This window comes from Myiozetetes cayanensis, unplaced genomic scaffold (genome assembly GCF_022539395.1).
Source record: "Myiozetetes cayanensis isolate MyiCay16 unplaced genomic scaffold, myiCay2020 scf736, whole genome shotgun sequence".
In the NCBI taxonomy this organism is placed as follows: domain Eukaryota; kingdom Metazoa; phylum Chordata; class Aves; order Passeriformes; family Tyrannidae; genus Myiozetetes; species Myiozetetes cayanensis.
Window position 1 is genome coordinate 5014 of NW_026088005.1, and position 17646 is coordinate 22659.

General features: G+C 53.6%; 1 protein-coding gene across 1 annotated transcript; it reads right to left on the minus strand.

Moving 5' to 3' along the window:
• Positions 1–2817: 2817 nt before the first annotated feature.
• Positions 2818–8569, minus strand: LOC126652267 (zinc finger protein 572-like). The gene is made up of 2 exons (XM_050338947.1): positions 8533–8569; positions 2818–5317 (listed from the first exon to the last, which is right to left on the minus strand). Exon 2 carries the CDS (start codon positions 5285–5287, stop codon positions 4832–4834), a length of 456 nt encoding a protein of 151 aa, XP_050194904.1. The 5' UTR covers positions 5288–5317; positions 8533–8569; the 3' UTR covers positions 2818–4831.
• Between the last annotated feature and the right edge of the window lie 9077 nt (positions 8570–17646).

Here is a 17646-nt window from a genome sequence, read left to right on the forward strand (position 1 = left end):
AATCCTAACCCTTACACTAACCCTGACCTTTAATCATAGCCCCAAACACTAACCCTAACCCTGACTCACCATCTACCCAGTGCAGTTGGGGCACCTCTCTCAGTTCTGAATAAAGAGGAAGAGCTTTCTGTGTGAGTACCTTTGGTCAGGGAGTTTTCTTTGTCCTTATGGAATTTTGGCTGTCAGACGGCAGTTTCAACCCAGTGTCCCTACAAGCGAAGGACTAGCATTGCACCCGGGAAAGAAAGCCCCGAGCCTCTGTCTCTCCAGTGCAGTTGTTGTGTCATGCTCGCACTACACAAAGAGCAAGAGCTTTGTGTGTGTGCACCTTTGGACTGGGAGGTATCTTAGACAGTACTAAACCATAGACCTAACCTTAAAAACAAAATCTAAACCTAAATCTGACTCTAAACCCTAACTGTAACTCTATCCCTTACTCTAACCAAAACGTTACCTAAAACCAAACCCTAACCTAACCCTTGCCTCTAAGCCTAATCCTGACCCCTAACCTCTAACACTAACCTTAAAACCTAAGTCTAAATGTAAGCCTAAACCTAACCCAAAACCCTAACCCCCTAACCCTAGTCCTAACCCTTAACCCTAACCAAAACCCAACCCCTAAACCCTAAACCTTAACGCTAACCCCTAACCCAAATCCTAACCCTAACCCTAAAACTTATGCCTAAACCTAAGACTAACCCTAACCTTAAACCCTAACCCTATTGAAAGGGACTTTGGTGACATCACTGGGGACGAGTGTCATCACAGGGAACTGGTGAAAACAAAGAGACAGCTGTGATGTCACAGGAACATCGGTGACATCACATAGGACATCAGTGACATCACAAGTACATGGCTGACATCAAAGAGACATCAGTGACAGCATTGGGGATATTGGTGTCATGACAGGGACATGGGTGACATCACTGGGTACCATTGACATCACAGGGGACTGTGCAAAAGAAAGGGACAGGCGTGGTATCACAGGGATCGGTGACATCACAAGGGACATGGGTGATTTCACAAGGACAGGGGTGACATCACAGTGACACCAGTGATATCATCAAGGACAATAGTGACAACGCAGGGGACAGAGGTGACATCACAGGAACATCAGTGACTTTACAGGGACACCAGTGACTTGATCGGGGACATTGCTGACATCACAGGGGACAGTGGTGACATCACAGGGACAGCACTGACATCATTGGGGTCCACTGACATCACAGGGGATTGATGACAAGAAAGGAAAGGCCATGATGTCACAGGGACATCGGTGACATCACAGGGATATCAGTGCCACTGCTGAGGACAGTGGTGACATCACAGAGACAGCAGTGACATCATTGAGGATTTTGGAAAGATTAGAGGGACATCGGTGACATCACTGGGGACCAATGACATCACTGGGGAGAGCGGTGACATCACAGGGGACAGTGGTGACATCTTTGGGGACAGCAGGGACATCACAACTGTCTGGTGAGATCACAGGGACGGCGATGACATCAATTGGACAGCTGTGACATCATTGGGAACACCAGTGACATCCCAGGGACAGTGGTGACATCACTGGGGATGTTGGGGGTGTTTGGGGGCTTTTGGGAGGGCACCTGCCTGGGGGGTTTTCATGCGAGCACGGACGACTCAGCACACCAATGTGATGATCAGAGAGCGCCGTTGATTGGAATCAAGCAGCAGTCTTTGATCCAGTTTTCTAACAATACTCTTCTATCAGCTCTGTTTCTTTAACATTCTTTATGTCCTTTCCCACTCTGATAGCCGGAACTGAGACCCTGTTTTGTATATCTGGTTTTACTACCGTTTCTCTTGGTAGATCTTTCACATCCTGGAACCATCAGAAGGCCATCAGAACAACAGGTCATGTTTTCGGAATTGCAACATCAGGCTATGTTCTCACAGCTGCAGCATATCCTCTAGTTAGCAACATAAGATTGTATTCTCACAGCTGCAGCATATCCTCTGTATTAGCACTAAAAATCCCTACACTTCCTCCTTTTTCATTAAACAAAGCAGATAGAGTTTGAGCCATTAAGCTGTGAAAACATTGAACCAGACATGGCAGAAAAATACACATTCCTTGAAGGAGAAAGACAACGGGTGCCAACCATTGTACAATTTGCATAAGCTGATTCTGGGGGGGCTTTGGGAGGGCACCTGCCCTTCAACACCAGGACTGCAGAGAACTGGGAAGCTTTACTGGAAGCACTGGGAGCGGGTGGCTGGTGTGAGAACAAAAGCAGGGTCAGGAGGGACACACGAACCCCCCAAACTCCGCGCGGGGATGGACTGGGGGATCCCAGCTGGGTCCGAGGCCATGGGGAGGGGCTGCGGCCACCACTGGTTCAGGAGCTCTGTGGGGAGAGAAAAGGGTGACAGCAGGCTGGAGGGCAGGGGAGGCACACACGCTCTGGGGAAAGGGGGACACAAATCCCAGGGATCTCCCTTTACCTTCTCCCTCAGGTAGAAGCCGAATCCCACCACCAGGAAGATGAAGTCCAACACAAAGCCCCCGACCCCCACCAGGATCTGCTGTGGACGGTGTCCAGTGGCATCTCTGGGGGGAGCCGGGGGGGTCAGGACCCCCAAAACCTCCCATAGACCATCCAGGACCTCACAAACCCCATCCTGGACTCTTCCAGCCCATTCAGAACACCCTGAAACCTCCTTCCAGTCCCTTCTTTATTAGTTCATTTAAATCCATGCCCAGAATAAAGACAAGTACAACAGTCATTCAAAAACTAAAAAAAATCTTTTATTGTTGTGAGAATAAAATTAAAAAAAACTACTGGCAAAGAGGATCAAAAGTTGAAAAATACAAAACCACTACTTTATCAGTTGGCATTCACACAATACTAAGAACAGCTTTTAGTACAGCATTAGTTAGTAAAAAGGAATTAAAGGGATACAAAAAAAAAGGATATAAAATGTTTGCTTTCTCGGTTGCTTCCTATTAATAAACTGTGCTCACCTACACAGACAGGCATTCACAGTTACGTGGGTTACTATGGCAACCATTGAGCATTGACATTGCTGGGGTCGGTTAACACCGATGCAACCATTATGCATCCTGATTGTGAAGTCGTTTACCATGGCAACCATCACATTATCCCATTGCTATGGTCAGTTACCATGGCAACTATTACGCATTCCCATCACTAGGGTCCATCACCATGGTAACCATTATGCATTCCCAGTTACATTGCTTACCATGGCAACCATCTGTAACACACAGATAATACAGAAATGCCAAAAATTGTTTCTGCCTGTCAAAAACTTCCTATCAAACATTCTCTGTCAGCTCTCTGCCAGAAGTTCCCACCAGGACTTTCCACGGCACTTTTCCTGCCGAAAGATCCTACCATTGTTTATGATTATGATATCTCCTCCAACATCTGAACTGGCTACGTGCCAAGAAACCACGTTCAACCTCCTTTGAACACTATAAAAGTTGAGGACAAATTTTGGAAAATGAGGGAGAGGAAAGGGAGAAGAACTGGTGACTGTAGCTGAGAATCTCTGCCCACCTCCCCTCACCTTTTCTCCACCACCGCATGCTGCCTGCCTGCCACCGGAGACTGGAACTGTGCCGGCCTGGAGAGAGCTGAGACCACCATGCCACATGTGGGAGTTCTACCTTATCCTTCTACCCTGACCATATTTCTGAGGGCCCAAAGCTTCGGCTGAGCTGAGACCCTGCAGGGCCTGGGACAGGAGCGTGAGCGGAGAAACCACACATGGTGCATTGCAGAGAACTAAAGCTGTCAGACCCCCTGCAGCTACAGAGACAACATCCAAAAGCTGCAGAGACAGAGAAAAAAAGGCAGAAACTCCTTCTCTTCCCCCACATACAGACCAGCTCAGTGGGAAAAGGTACTTTTCAGTGGTATTCTCTGCTTCTAGAAATATTCTTAGCAGTTGCCAACCTTTTCTTTTCTTTTTGCACCTCTTAGCAATTAATAAAATCAAGTTTTGGTATCAACAGATAACTTGTGTGAGTTTTAGTTTTGCTCAAGGGAATATTAAAATCTAAAGTTCGTTCTGCAATATTTAAGCAAATTATAACAGGGGACCATGAAAAAGTGGGAGGAACACGGAGAAGGGTGGAAAAGTGGGGGTGGTCTGGCAGGTCTGAAAGTCCCATGGGGGTCTTTGGGAAAAGGAGGATTCACAAAAGGGGGGTGGTCCCTCTGAGCTCCCAACTGACTGTGGGGTGCTGGGGGCTGCTGGATCCAATCTCAGCCATGGGTTTTGCCAACACGTTCAGCTTAGAGAAATTACAGAGGTGGGACTGAACCACTTTTGTCCCCCAGGCTTTAAGGATGGCAAATCACATCTATTGATAGAAATGAATTATTTAGGGTTACAAATGATCAGACAAAAGATCTTCATCAGAATTATTTACTGCACAATAGAAACACTAATACTACCAGTAGGACAGCATAAGATAGGACAGTGCTCTACACTAAAGCAATTGTTGAAGCAATTCTACTCAAGCTGGCACCAAAGCAAGAATTATGAATTAGAGATGGATGGAACTCCCCCAGACCAACGCTCGTGGGGAGATCTCTGCTCTCAACCTCCAACAGTGACCTTGGGGGGGTCCCAGTCAAGGCAGGAATCTCCACACACCCCCAAGAAGGGTTCTGTTGGCACAACCTGCCCCTGGCAAAGGGGACTGGCCCTTTCTGTTGGAAAGGGATGGACTGACAGTCCCTGGACTCCAGGGGTTGCCTCACCATCAGGGGGGTCATTTGGTGTGGGAGCAGCGGCCAAAGCTCTTCCCGCAGTCGAGGCACTCAAGGGGCTTCTCTTACTGGTGGGTCCGTTGGTGTCTGGTCAAGGAAGAGCTGTCGCTGAAGCTCTTTCCACACTCCCCACACTTGAAGGGCCTCTCCCCGGTGTGGATGCGCTGGTGGGTGATGAGGTGGGAGTTCAGCTTGAAGCCCTTCCCGCAGTCGGTGCAGCGGAAGGGCCTCTCCCCTGTGTGTGTCTGCTCATGCTCGTGGAGATGTGAGCTGGTCTGAAACCTCTTCCCACATTCCCTACACGTGTAGGGCCGTGCCCCAGTGTGGATGTGCTGGTGTCGGATCACGCTGGAGCTGCAGCTGAAGCTCTTCCCACATTCCAAGCACCTGAAGGGCTTCTCCCTGCTGGGAGGCTGCTCAACAGATGCACCACAAGACAGGGCCAAAGGGGCACTGATTTCTTCCTCACCTGCCTGGGGGGCCCGCGGCATCTTCGTCTTCCTTGCAGCCTCCTCCTCCATCTGCCCAAGCTTTGGGAAGGACAAATCCTGCTGGGGGAAACAAGGGTTGACCGTGTTGGCTTGGGGCTTCCTCCTGCCCAAGTCCATCTCTAGAACTCACCAGGCATCCTCTGAGCATAAAAAACCTCCAAAGCATGACGATTCAGCACAGAAAAACCCAAACCACCAAGATTCAGGCAAAAACCCCTCAGAAATAGCAAGAAGACTCCCCGCCCAAACTGCAAAAAGTTGAGATTCAGCTGAAATATACTCCAAATTATGAAGATTAGCCCAAAATAAATCTCTGCCTAGGAGTTCCCCCTCTCTGGTCTCTCCCCTCTGGGGTTCAGAGGGTCTCCCCTCTCTGGGATGTTGGGGGTCCCAAGGGTTCCTTCTCCTCTGACTCTCACCTTTGGGGTGCCGCCTTCCCACACATTCCCCCTCTCCAGGTTCTCCACCTTGTTGTCCCAGGGATCCCCTCTCTCCAGGCTTCCCCTTCTCCGCTCCCCCCGTTTCAGGCTCCCGGGGGTCCCGGGGCTCCTCCCTCTCCGTGTTCCCCCCTCCAGCCTGCCGGGGGTCCCCCAGCTCCGGCATCGCCCGCTCTGCCCTCCACCCTTGGCAGTTCCCAAACATAGAGATAGCACTTCTTCCTCTGCAGGGACTCAAGGGCAGCAGGGTGACTGCTCCTGCATGGATGGAATGGCATAGGATCCCCTGGGTCCCCAGGCTGGATCAGCACTCGGGGATACAAACTGACCTCGGGCTCAGGATGCAGCTGCGAGCACAGATTGCCCTGCAAAGTCTGCAGGGAGTCAGTCGAGCTCTGGAGAGCAGATTGTGCCCCAGGGATGGGACTGCAGAGGGGCCCTCAGGTCCCCAGGATAAAGCAGCAACCAGCAATAGACACAAAAGGTCCCACCGAGGATTTCTGGTTGGAGTGTCCTGGAGGGAGGGGACCATGCTGAGGTCTCCCCTGAGCCTCCTCTTCTCCAGGCTCAACAACCCCAGCTCCCTCAGCCTCTCCTCACACCACTTGTGCTCCAGTCCCTTCCCCAGCCTCCTTGCTCTTCTCTGCCCCTGCTCCAGCCCCTCCATGTCCTTCCTGACCTGAGGGGCCCAGAGCTGGACACAGCACTCCAGGGTGGCCTTCCCAGCGCTCAGTGCAGGCCAAGAATCCCTGCCCTGCTTCTGCTGCCACACTCTTCCTCACACAGGCCAGGATCCCTTGGCCCTCTTGGCCCCCTGGGCACACTCTGGCTCATGTTCAGATCCCTGTCCCTCCACACTCCCAGCTCCCTTCCTGCCTGGCTGCTCTCCAGCCACTCTGTCCCCAGCCCAGGGGGCTGCCGGGCTTGTTGTGGCCAAAGGGCAGGACCCAGCACTGGGCCTGGTTGAACCTCATCCCCTTGGAATCAGACCATGGATCCAGCTTGTCCAGGTCCCTCTGCACAGCCCTCCTGCCTTCCAGCACACCAATATACACCCCAGCTTGGTGTCAGCTGCAAATTTGCTCATGAAATGCTGGTTCTGCAGGAGCTGGAGATGCTCAAGGGGCAGCAGGACCAAGTCAGGGGCCTGGAGGGGTCTGAGGGGCTTTGGGGTCCAGGAGGGTCCTGGGGGAGCTGGGGAGGGGCTTTGGGGATTGGGGGTACAAACCAGGACAGACCAGGACAGACCAGTACAGACCAGGACCTCCTTGCTGCTCCCCAAATCTCTCCTGGAGCTGGGCCACGTTGTTGTGAGACACCTGATCCCCCCCAGTGCCCTCCCAGTACAGCCCAGTGCCCCCAGCACAGCCCACCGTGTTCCTGTCCCAGGGTGCCAAATGATTCCTCTTTGGGGGGAGGTTGGATGGGGATTTGGGGGGGGTTGGGGGAGTTAAAAGGGGTCTCAGGGGCACGGGGAGGTTAAAGGGATCGGGGGGCGGCAGGGATTAAAGGAAAAAGGGGGGTAAGGTGACATTTGGTGGAGTTATTGGGGCTGGGGGGGGACAGGAGGGGCAGCACCACAACCACATGAGTCCTGAGACCCCCCTGGTGTCCCCAAGACCCTCCTGCTGTCATCAATTTCCCACCTGGCACCTTGAGACCCCAATGGTGTCCCCAATGTCCCCAGGGCCTCCCCGTGGCCCCAATTTCCCCCTTGAAACCCCCCATTCCACTGTCCCCAAACCCCTCCCCACTGTCCCCAAACCCCATTCCTGATGTCCCCAACCCTCCATCTCTCCCCAGAAGGACCCCCTGGACCCTGTGGCCCCCAAAATGGCCCTGTCCCCCCACACTCACAGAAAGGCCAAGGGCATCTGGGGACACACTGGGGACACTTGAGGGGCGTTGGGGGCACTGGGTGATTACTGGGGGATACTGGGACACACTGGGGGAGAACCAGGGGGCACTGGGAGGGACTGGGGACTTATTGAAGTACGCTGGAAGGGACTGGGTGATTAGTGGGTGATTACCAGGACACACAGGGGAACACTGGGAGGTTACTGGGCCATACTGGGGGTTACTGGGTGCTCACTGGAGGATCATTGAGCCATACTGGGGGACAGTGGGAGGTCACTGGGAAACACTGGGTGGTCATTGGAGGGGGGGGGGTAATGGGCCATACTGAGAGCCAGTGGGAGGTCACTGGGCTATACTGGAGGCACTGGGATCCCCTTACCCACATGCGGTTCATCTTCCCCCCAAGACTTTGAGTGGCACCACCAGGACCCCCCTCTGAGGGCTCGGGGACCCCCTGAACCCCACTGATAGGTTTTAGGGGACCCCCGGACCTCCGTCCCTGTGGGGTCTCTGTGTGCTGAGTTTTGGGGGTCTCTGGGGTTCGGGGGGGTCATTAAGATTCCCTTTCCCTGCGGTCGGTCCGCCCAGCCGGCAGGGGGCACTGTGGCACGAGTGGTAATGGCGGCGCCACGCGAGGCCTTATGGGAGTTGAAGTTCCCCTATAGAAACGCCGCCGGCGCCTGCGCAGTGCAGCCATGGCGTTTAAACAGCCCTCCCCAGGAGGGTTCCGAGGCCCCCAGCCCTTTCAGGGACCTCCTAAACCCCTTCAGGCACCTTCACCCTCCCCTCTGAGCGCCCTCAGGACACCAAATCCCCTCCGCGACCCCCCGACAGCCCCTCACGGACCTCAAAACCTCCTCGGGAACCCCCGAGCCCCTCCTCTCCACTCTGCCGAGCCCTCCAGCCTTCCCGCCCACAGCCGCGCTCCCCGCAGCCCCCGAGCGCATCCCCAGCCCCGCCGCAGCCCCCGCCGGGTCTCACAAAGTCGGAGCAGATCCCGCTGTCGCCGCCATCGCTTTCCCGGCAGCCACCGCGGGGCTGTGCGCGCGCACCGCCGGCAGAGACTCCGCCCCGCCCCCTTTTCCGCGCGGGGCACGCCGGGAGTTGTAGTTGCAGCGGCTCAAAGCTCCAAACTCCCCCAGACTCAATTCCCCACGGGCGTTCCTGGGGCAGAGCGGGGCAGAACCGGGGCGGGGACGGGACGGGCATTGGGTGGAAATCGTTATAAAAACTGTAACCCCTGCGTTGGAAGGGATGGGTGTGGGTTTGTATTGCTGGAGCCTGGAGGCTCATGGAAACCTCTGCTGCTTTTCTGACCTCCTACCTCGTTGGGCCTGGAGTCTTTTTTCCTCTTCAGCCTTTTAGGCAGCAACGTTTATGGGGTTTATGAGGTCACGGCCTTTATGAGGAGAACCTCTTAGGAGGTTTGTGGATTCTCTAGATGCAGCCTGGCAAAAAGAGAGAGGCTGAAAAAAAAGGTAAAACAGTGGGGAGAGCCCTGAGGCTCAGATCCCGTGCTGGTGGGGGGCTGTAGGGACAAGGCAGTTGTACAGAACAAGGCAGAGCCGTGGGGGCACTGTGGGGCTGTGGCTCTGACTGCAGCCAAACCCCCCCATCCCAGAGGAAGGCAAAGGGCACACAGAGATCCGCAGCCCGTGCGAGTGCAGGCGCTGGGGCAGTTCCAGACGAACACTGTGGCCATCCTGCAGAGCCTGACAGACAAAAAGATCCTTTCTGGGGAAGCCTGGGCTGGCTTGGGTGCAGGGCACTGGGGACAGAGCCCACCCGGGGAAGGGAGGGACAGTTAACAGGGCTGGGCAGAATTTTAGGCTTCTTCAAGGGCCAAAAGCTCTTTGCCCCCCACCCCGTCCGGCTCACGCTGTTTCCTCAGCACCTTCACTTGCTCAGGTGAGACCACACTTGAAGACTTGGAAAAGCAGATTGCCCACAAGAAGGGATCCTGGCAGAGGGCTGCAGCCCTCGGATGGGGTGCAGGGATGGACAGGAGCTACATGGCATTGTTATTGCCAGGTTATGGTAAAGCATCAGGGTTTGTTCTGAGATCTCAAAACCCCCAGGGGGATGTGGATTGTATTTTAAAAAAAATCCTGAGAACACCAAAAAACCTCTGGTGTGAAGCCAAGGGCTTTCACCCACGGCTGTTGCCTCGTTCCTCCCAGCTGGAAGGTCTGGGATGAGGGGAGATGACTGTGTGGCCAGACAGGTCTTTGGGCAGATGTGACACCCGGCCTTTCCACGGAACAACCAGGATGACCCAGCCCTGCACAGCCCCCCCAGAGCCTGGCAAGCTGCTTTCCAGGAGAAAAACCTACAGTGGTGTCACCCTGAGAGTTTCTCTTGTCTCAGCATCTGCTGCCAAGTGGTGGGGCAAGAAGAGGCGGGTGGCACAGGCAGAGCCAGCAATGCCTGTCCTGCTCCTGCCATGGTGCCCAGGTGGGCTCCCCTGGGACAGAGGGTGGCAGGAATTGTCAGATCCCCTTGCCCTGGTTGGGCAGAATTGTTTGGGAATCGGTATTATCTTGTCTGGTTTTATAATCACACAGCAAAATGGTCATTATTCTATCAATATGTCTGTGTGTGTTTATCTATGTACATTTAATTTTGAGAGCAGAGCAGTGCTGTTTTGAAACTCATCTTTCCTATAAAGGAATTTCTCTCCTGACAATAAAGCCCCTGAAGATTTGTGTGCCCCGTGCCTCTCCTTTCAGCAGGGCTTCAGAGTCCCAGAGGCATCAGGATGGACCCTCTGGCTTTTGCAAGGTCTGCTGTGCTCAGGCTCCCCAAATCCTTTGGGAAAATCTTTGCTGGGTGAGCAAGCCAGGCTGCTGCAGGCCCAGGCTCAGCTGGAGGGAGCCAGCATGGCATGGACGCCGTGTCCCCATGGGCAGGGTTTGCTTTGGAGCCTGTGCTTGTTGGAACACAGGGATCTGTGAGCTGAGCTGGGGATGGACCCGCGGCCCAGCTCAGGCACCCCATGGAGCTGCTCTGGGCTGTGTGCTGGGACAGGGACACACAGGACCTGCTCCTGACACGTCCCTGCACACTCCACAAAGAACCAGCAGCATCTTCCTGCCTTTCTCGAAGCACAAAAGTGTGTTTGCTTCCTCTGCAGGGGTAACCCCCCATTCCCCACTGTTCCCCAGGAAGCTGCAGCCCCTGCAGGGCTCATGGCGGCCTCCAGCACTGAGTGCTCAGCACAGGCAGGACATGGAGCTGCTGAGAGAGTGCAGAGGAGGCCTGCGAGGTGCTGCGAGGGCTGGAGCCCCTGTGCCCTGAGGAAAGGCTGCCAGAGTTGGGGTTGCTGAGGCAGGAGAAGAGAAGGCCCCGGGGAGGCCTCAGTGCGGCCGGGCAGGAGCTGAAGGGGCCCAGAGGAAAGCTGGGACAGAGTGTTCAGCAGGGCCTGTGGGGAGAGGACAAGGGGGGATGGTTTGAACTGAAGGAGGGCGATTTAGGGTCGAGTCTAAGGGAGATGTTTTCTTCCAGTGAGGGTGGAGGGGACTGGCACAGGCAGGGCCTGAGAGACTCCATCCCTGGTAACGTTGAAGGGCCGGTTGGACGGAGCCCTCAGCAACCTGGTGTGATGGGAGGTTGCTCAGGTTGGAAGGAGTTGATTTTTAGGGTCCCTTCCAAGACAAACCATTCAAGGATTCCATCATTCTCTGGTCCCTATCCTGACAGCTCCTGTGCCATCCCAGCTGCCAGAGCTGTGCCCGTGTTCCATGTGGAATGGCCAGCACCCAGCACCGAGCACAGCGCAGCCATTCCCCTGCTGCCATCACACCTTTGTGCAGCTCCCAGTGCAGCCTCTGCGCTGACCAACCCTGCTGTGCTCTGAGACAACCCTTCCCCCTGCTCAGAGACCACCCTTCCTCCTGCTCCCAGCACACTGTCCTCCCCTGCTCCCTTCAATCCCCAGCAGTCCTGAACAGCAGCTGCTGTGTGGATCTTGTCCCCCGTCCCAGAGGATGCTCCCTCTTGTCCTGAGGAAGGTACAGGGCCGTTCCATGCAGGTGGGCACCCCTCGACCGCCCGGGGGGCTGGAGCTCTGTGGGGATGGTGTGGGACAGGGACCCCATTCTGAGATTGTGCCCCTGATGTAGCTGAGAGAGACACAAGAGAGGAGATGGAAATCGATATGGGATTGGATAGTGAGGAAAGGATGGAGATAGATCTGGAGGAGGACACAGAGGAGGAGATGGATCTTGAGCAGGAAGATGAGGAGGAGGACATGGTGCTGGGATGAAGACTCCCAGCAGCAAGACAGGCCCCTCCTGGCCATGCCCTGCCCCAGGGACAGGGGGTCACCTGCCACCTATCTAAGATGATAGATTTTGATTAGGAAGATAGTTTCTTTTAATAAGAAGATTATTGTTATTAAGAAGACTTGTTTTTAAAAAGAACAATACTGTTTTTAAAAGGAAATTTTTATAATAAAAATAAATTCTCTATATATGTCTTACATATTGGCAGTTTTGTTGTCCTTGTGTAAGACATCTCACAGGTTATCATTGTTATCCAGGCCCACAGATCGTGCCCTCTCAGCCCAGACACCCCCCTGTCCTGGGCTCATCCCCAGCCCTGGGGGCAGCAGGGCAGGGGGGGTTCTGTCGCTCTGCTCTGCTCTCAGCACACCCCACCTGCAGTGCAGCTCCAGCTCTGGGGTCCTGACACAACAAGGCCAGGAACTGTTGGAGCGAGGCCAGAGGAGGCCCCCAAGGGGCTCAGGGGACTCGAGCACCTCCCCTCTGCAGACAGGCTGGGAAAGCTGTGGCTGTCCAGCCTGGAGAAGAGAAGGTTGTGTGGAGACCTCAGAGAAACCTTCCCGTGGGTGAAGGGGCCTCCAAGGAAGCCGGAGGGGGACTCTTGGTCAGGAACTGCAGTGACAGAACAAGGGGGAATGGGCTCAAACTGCCAGAGAGGAGGGTTAGATTGGATGTTTCCTGTGAGGGTGGTGAGGCCCTGGCAGGGGCTGTGCAGAGGGGCCCTGGATGCCCCATCCCTGGGAACATTCAGGGCCAGGTTGGACGGGGCCCTGAGCAACCTGATCAGGGTGGAACAAGATGATTTGTAGGGTCCCTCACAAGCCAAACCATTCAAGGACTCCATCGTGCCATGATCCCCATCCCCCCCTGTGGAGTGGCCCCACAACTCCTGTGACATCCCAGCTGCCAGAGCTGTGCCCGTGTTCCATGTGGAATGGCCAGCACCCAGTACCCAGCACAGCGCAGCCATTCCCCTGCTGCCATCACACCTTTGTGCAGCTCCCAGTGCAGCCTCTGCGCTGACCAACCCTGGCTGTGCTCTGAGACAGCCCTTCCCCCTGCTCAGAGACCACCCTTCCTCCTGCTCCCAGCACACTGTCCTGCCCTGCTCCCTTCAATCCCCAGCAGTCCTGAGCAGCAGCTGCTGTGTGGATCTTGTCCCCCATCCCAGAGGATGCTCCCTCTTGTCCTGAGGAAGGTACGGGGCCGTTCCATGCAGGTGGGCACCCCTCGACCACCCGGGGGGCTGGAGCTCTGTGGGGATGGTGTGGGACAGGGACCCCATTCTGAGATTGTGCTCCTAATGCAGCTGAGAGAGACACGGGAGAGGAGATGGAAATCGATATAGGATTGGATAGTGAGGAAATGATGGAGACAGATCTGGAAGAGGGTGTGCAGGAAGAGATGGAGATAGATCTGGAGGAGGACACAGAGGAGGAGATGGATCTTGAGCAGGAAGATGAGGAGGAGGACATGGTGTTGGGATGAAGACCCCCAGCAGCAGGACAGGCCCGTCCTGGCCATGCCCTGCCCCAGGGACAGGGGGTCACCTGCCACCTATCTAAGATGATAGATTTTGATTAAGAAGATAATTGCTTTTAATAAGAAGATTATTGTTATTCAGTAGACTTGTTTTTATAAAGAACAATACTGGTTTTAAAAGGAAATATTTATAATAAAAATAAATTCTGTAAATATGTCTTACATATTGGCATTTTGTTGTCCTTGTGTAAGACATCTCACAGGTTATCATTGTTATCCAGGCCCACAGAATGTGCCCTCTCAGCCCAGATGCCCCCCTGTCCTGGGCTCATCCCCAGCCCTGGGGGCAGCAGGGCAGGGGGGGTTCTGCCGCTCTGCTCCGCTCTCAGCACACCCCACCTGCAGTGCGGCCTCCAGCTCTGGGGTCCTGACACAACAAGGCCAGGAACTGTTGGAGCGAGGCCAGAGGAGGCCCCCAAGGTGCTCAGGGGACTCAAGCACCTCCCCTCTGCAGACAGGCTGGGAAAGCTGGGGCTGTCCAGCCTGGAGAAGAGAAGGTTGTGTGGAGACCTCGGAGAAACCTTCCCGTGGGTGAAGGGGCCTCCAAGGAAGCCGGAGGGGGACTCTTGGTCAGGAACTGCAGTGACAGGACAAGGGGAATGGGCTCAAACTGCCAGAGGGGAGGGTTAGATTTGATGTTAGGGCTGTATTGTTTCCTGTGAGGGTGGTGAGGCCCTGGCAGGGGCTGTGCAGAGGGGCTGTGGATGCCCCATCCCTGGGAACATTCAAGGCCAGGTTGGACAGGGCCCTGAGCAACCTGGTCGGAGTGGAACAAGATGATTTGTAGGGTCCCTCCCAACTTTTTTTCGAGGAACACCTGTAGGGATTTTTAGTGCTAATATAGAGGATATGCTGCAGCTGTGAGAACAGAGCCTTACGTTGCTAACATAGAAAATATGCTGCTGTGAGAACAGAATTCTATGTTGCTAACTAGAGGATATGCTGATATGGGAAATAATCTTATGTTGCAATTGTGAAAACATGATCTGTTGTTCTGATGGCCTTCTGATGGTACCAGGATGTGAAAGATCTACCAAGAGAAGCAGTAGCAAAACTAGTTATAGAAAACAGGGTCTCAGTACCGGCTATCAGAGTGGGAAAGGACATAAAGAATGTTAAAGAAACAAAGCTGATAGAAGAGTATTGTTAGAAAACTGGATCAAAGACTGCTGCTTGATTCCAATCAACGGCGCTCTCTGATCATCACATTGGTGTGCTGAGTCGTCCGTGCTCGCATGAAACCCCCCAGGCAGGTGCCCTCCCAAAGGCCCCCAAACATCCCCAACATCCCCAGTGATGTCACCACTGTCCCTGTGATGTCACTGGTGTTCCCAATGATGTCACAGCTGTCCAATTGATGTCATCGCAGTCCCTGTGATGTCACCAGACAGTTGTGATGTCACTGGTCTCCAGTGATGTCACTGCTGTCCCCACAGATGTCACCACTGTCCCTGTGATGTCACTGCTGGCACCAAGGGTGGTCCCTGTGTCCCCAATGATGTCACCACTGTTCCCTGTGATGTCACTGCTCTCTCCACCGATGTCACTGGTGTCCATGTGATGTCACCACTGTCCCCAGTGATGTCACCAATGTCCCTGTGATGTCACTGGTGTCCCCAGGGGTTTCCCCAGTGTCCACAGTTTTAGCACTGTCCCTCTGATCTCACCGACATTCCCAATGATATCATTGCTGTCCCTGTGATGTCACCGCTGTCCCCAGTGATGTCACTGGTCTTCAGTGATGTCAATACTGTCCCATGAGGTGTAACCAATGTCCTCAATGATGTCACTGCTGTCCCTGTAACCTCATTACTGTCCATTTCATGTCACTGCTTTCCCTGTGATGTCACCACCATCCCCAATGATGTCACTGGTCCTCTGTGATGTCACTGATGTCCCCAGAGGTGGCCTTTGTGTCTCCAATGGTGTCATCAGTTCCCTATGATGTCACTGGTCCCCAGTGATGTAACTGATGTCCCTATGATGTCACCAGTGCCCTGTGATGTCATCAGTGACACCAATAATGTCACTGGTGTCTCTATGATGTCACCCTTGTCCTTCTGAAGTCACCACTGTCCTCTGTGATGTTACTGATGTCCATGCTATATCACAGCTGTCCTTTAGTTTTTACAATTCCCCTGTGATGTCACTGGTCCTCAATGATGTCCCTGCTATACCTGTGATGTCACCACTGTCCCCTGTGATGTCACCAATGTCCCTGGTGACGTCACTAGTCTTTCTGTGATGCCACTAATGTCCCTGTGATGTCACTGCTCTACCTGTGATTTCACAGCTGTCCCCAGTGGTGGCACCATTTCCCCATGATGTCACCGATGTCCTCCTGATGTCACCAGACCACTTTGATGTCACCAATGACTCTGGTGATATCACTGGTCTCTCTGTGATGGTACCCCTGTCCTTGTGAAGTCACAGATGTGCCCTGTGATGTCACTGGTCTCCCTGTGATATCACAACTGTTCCCAGCCGTGGTACCATGTCCCCATGATGTCACCAATGTCCCTGTGATGTCACCAGACCCCTGTGATGTCACTGGTTCCCAGTGATGTCACTGCTGTCCCTGTGATGTCACCACTGTCCCCTGTGATGTCCCCAATGTCTCTGATGTTTTCACTGCTGTCTCTGTAATGTCACCATTGTCCTTGTGAAGTCACCAATGTCCCCAATGATATCACCGATTTCACTGTGATAACACAGCTATCCCCATTCCCTTGTGAGGTCACTAGTCCCCAGTGATGTCATGGTTGTCCCTGTGATGTCACCAGTGTCACTGATGATGTCACAGGTGTCTCTGTGATGTCACCCTTGTCCTTGTGAAATCACCAATGTCCCCAGTGATGTCACTGATGTCCATGTGTGGAGTGCTGAGCTGAAAAAAGACACACTATGGACAAAGCATACTAATTGGCCTCAGTTAGGCCTGCCCCTGACATAGCCAGAAGCCTCTTTGCAGGCAGTGGAAAGATACAGGAGCAGTGATAACAGACTGCAGGAATGTAAACAAAGAGAAACCTGTGACAAAAAAAAGGAAGAGTTTTAGGAGAAAAACAATGTCTTCACATCACATGGACATCTGTGTGCACCCAATAGGCAGTGTGTCAGTAATGCACGCTCGTTTCGTGGGTGACAGCAAATAACGAATAGTTTGAAAGTGATCCCGCCCCGGGGGGCAGTGAAAGTATCTAAGAGGTTGGGTTATGTAAATAAAGCAGAACATTTGCGTAAATCATCCTGATTTGTGTGCAGTTTGTTCTGGGAGCTCCTCCACCAACATCCACGTTATATCACAGTTGTCCCTTTGTTGTAACCAGTCCCCTGTGACGTCACTTGTCCTTAATGATGTCACCAACGTCCCTGTGATGACACCTCTGTCCCCTGTGATGTCACTGATTGCCCTGTGACATCAAGGCTGTCCCTCTGTGGTCACCAATCTCCTGTGACATCACTGGTCCCCAATGATGTCACTGCTGTCCCTGTGATGTCACCAGTGTCAGTGATGATGTCATGGTGTCTCTGCGATGTCCCCCCTGTCCTTATGAAGTCACTGATGTCCTCTGTGATGTCACTGATGTCCTTGGGAGATCAAGGCTACCCCTCTGTGTTCACCAGTCTTCTGTGATGTCACTGGTCTATAATCATGTCACTGCTGTCCCTGTGATGTCACCACTGTCCCATTTGATGTCACCAATGTCTCCCATGATATCACTGGTGTCTTTGTGTTGTTAGTCAGGTCCCCTGTGATCACGGCTTTCCCTTTGTTGTCACCAGTCCCCAGTGATATTTCTGGTCCCCAATGACACCATTGCTGTCTCTGTGATGTCACCTCTGTCCCCAACAGTAGCACCATGTCCCCGTGATGTCACTAATGTTCCTGTGATGTCACTGATGTCCCTGTGACATCACAGCTTTCCATTTGTTGACAGTAATCGCCTATGACTACAAAGGTTCCTCTGTGATGTCACCACTGTCCCCAACGATATCACTGGTGTCTCTGTGTTGTCATCTCCACCCCCTGTGATGTCACCAATGTCCCTGTGACATCATGGCTTTCCCATTGCTGTAAGCAGTCCCCTGTGATGTCACCGGTCTCCAGTGATGTCACTGCTGTCTTGGTGATATCACCACTGTCCCCAGTAGTGCCACCATGTCCCTGTGATGGCACCAATGTCCCTGTGAAGTCATCAGACCTCTGTGATGTCCCCACTGTCCCCTGTGATGGCACCAATGTCCCTGATGATATCACTGGTGTCAC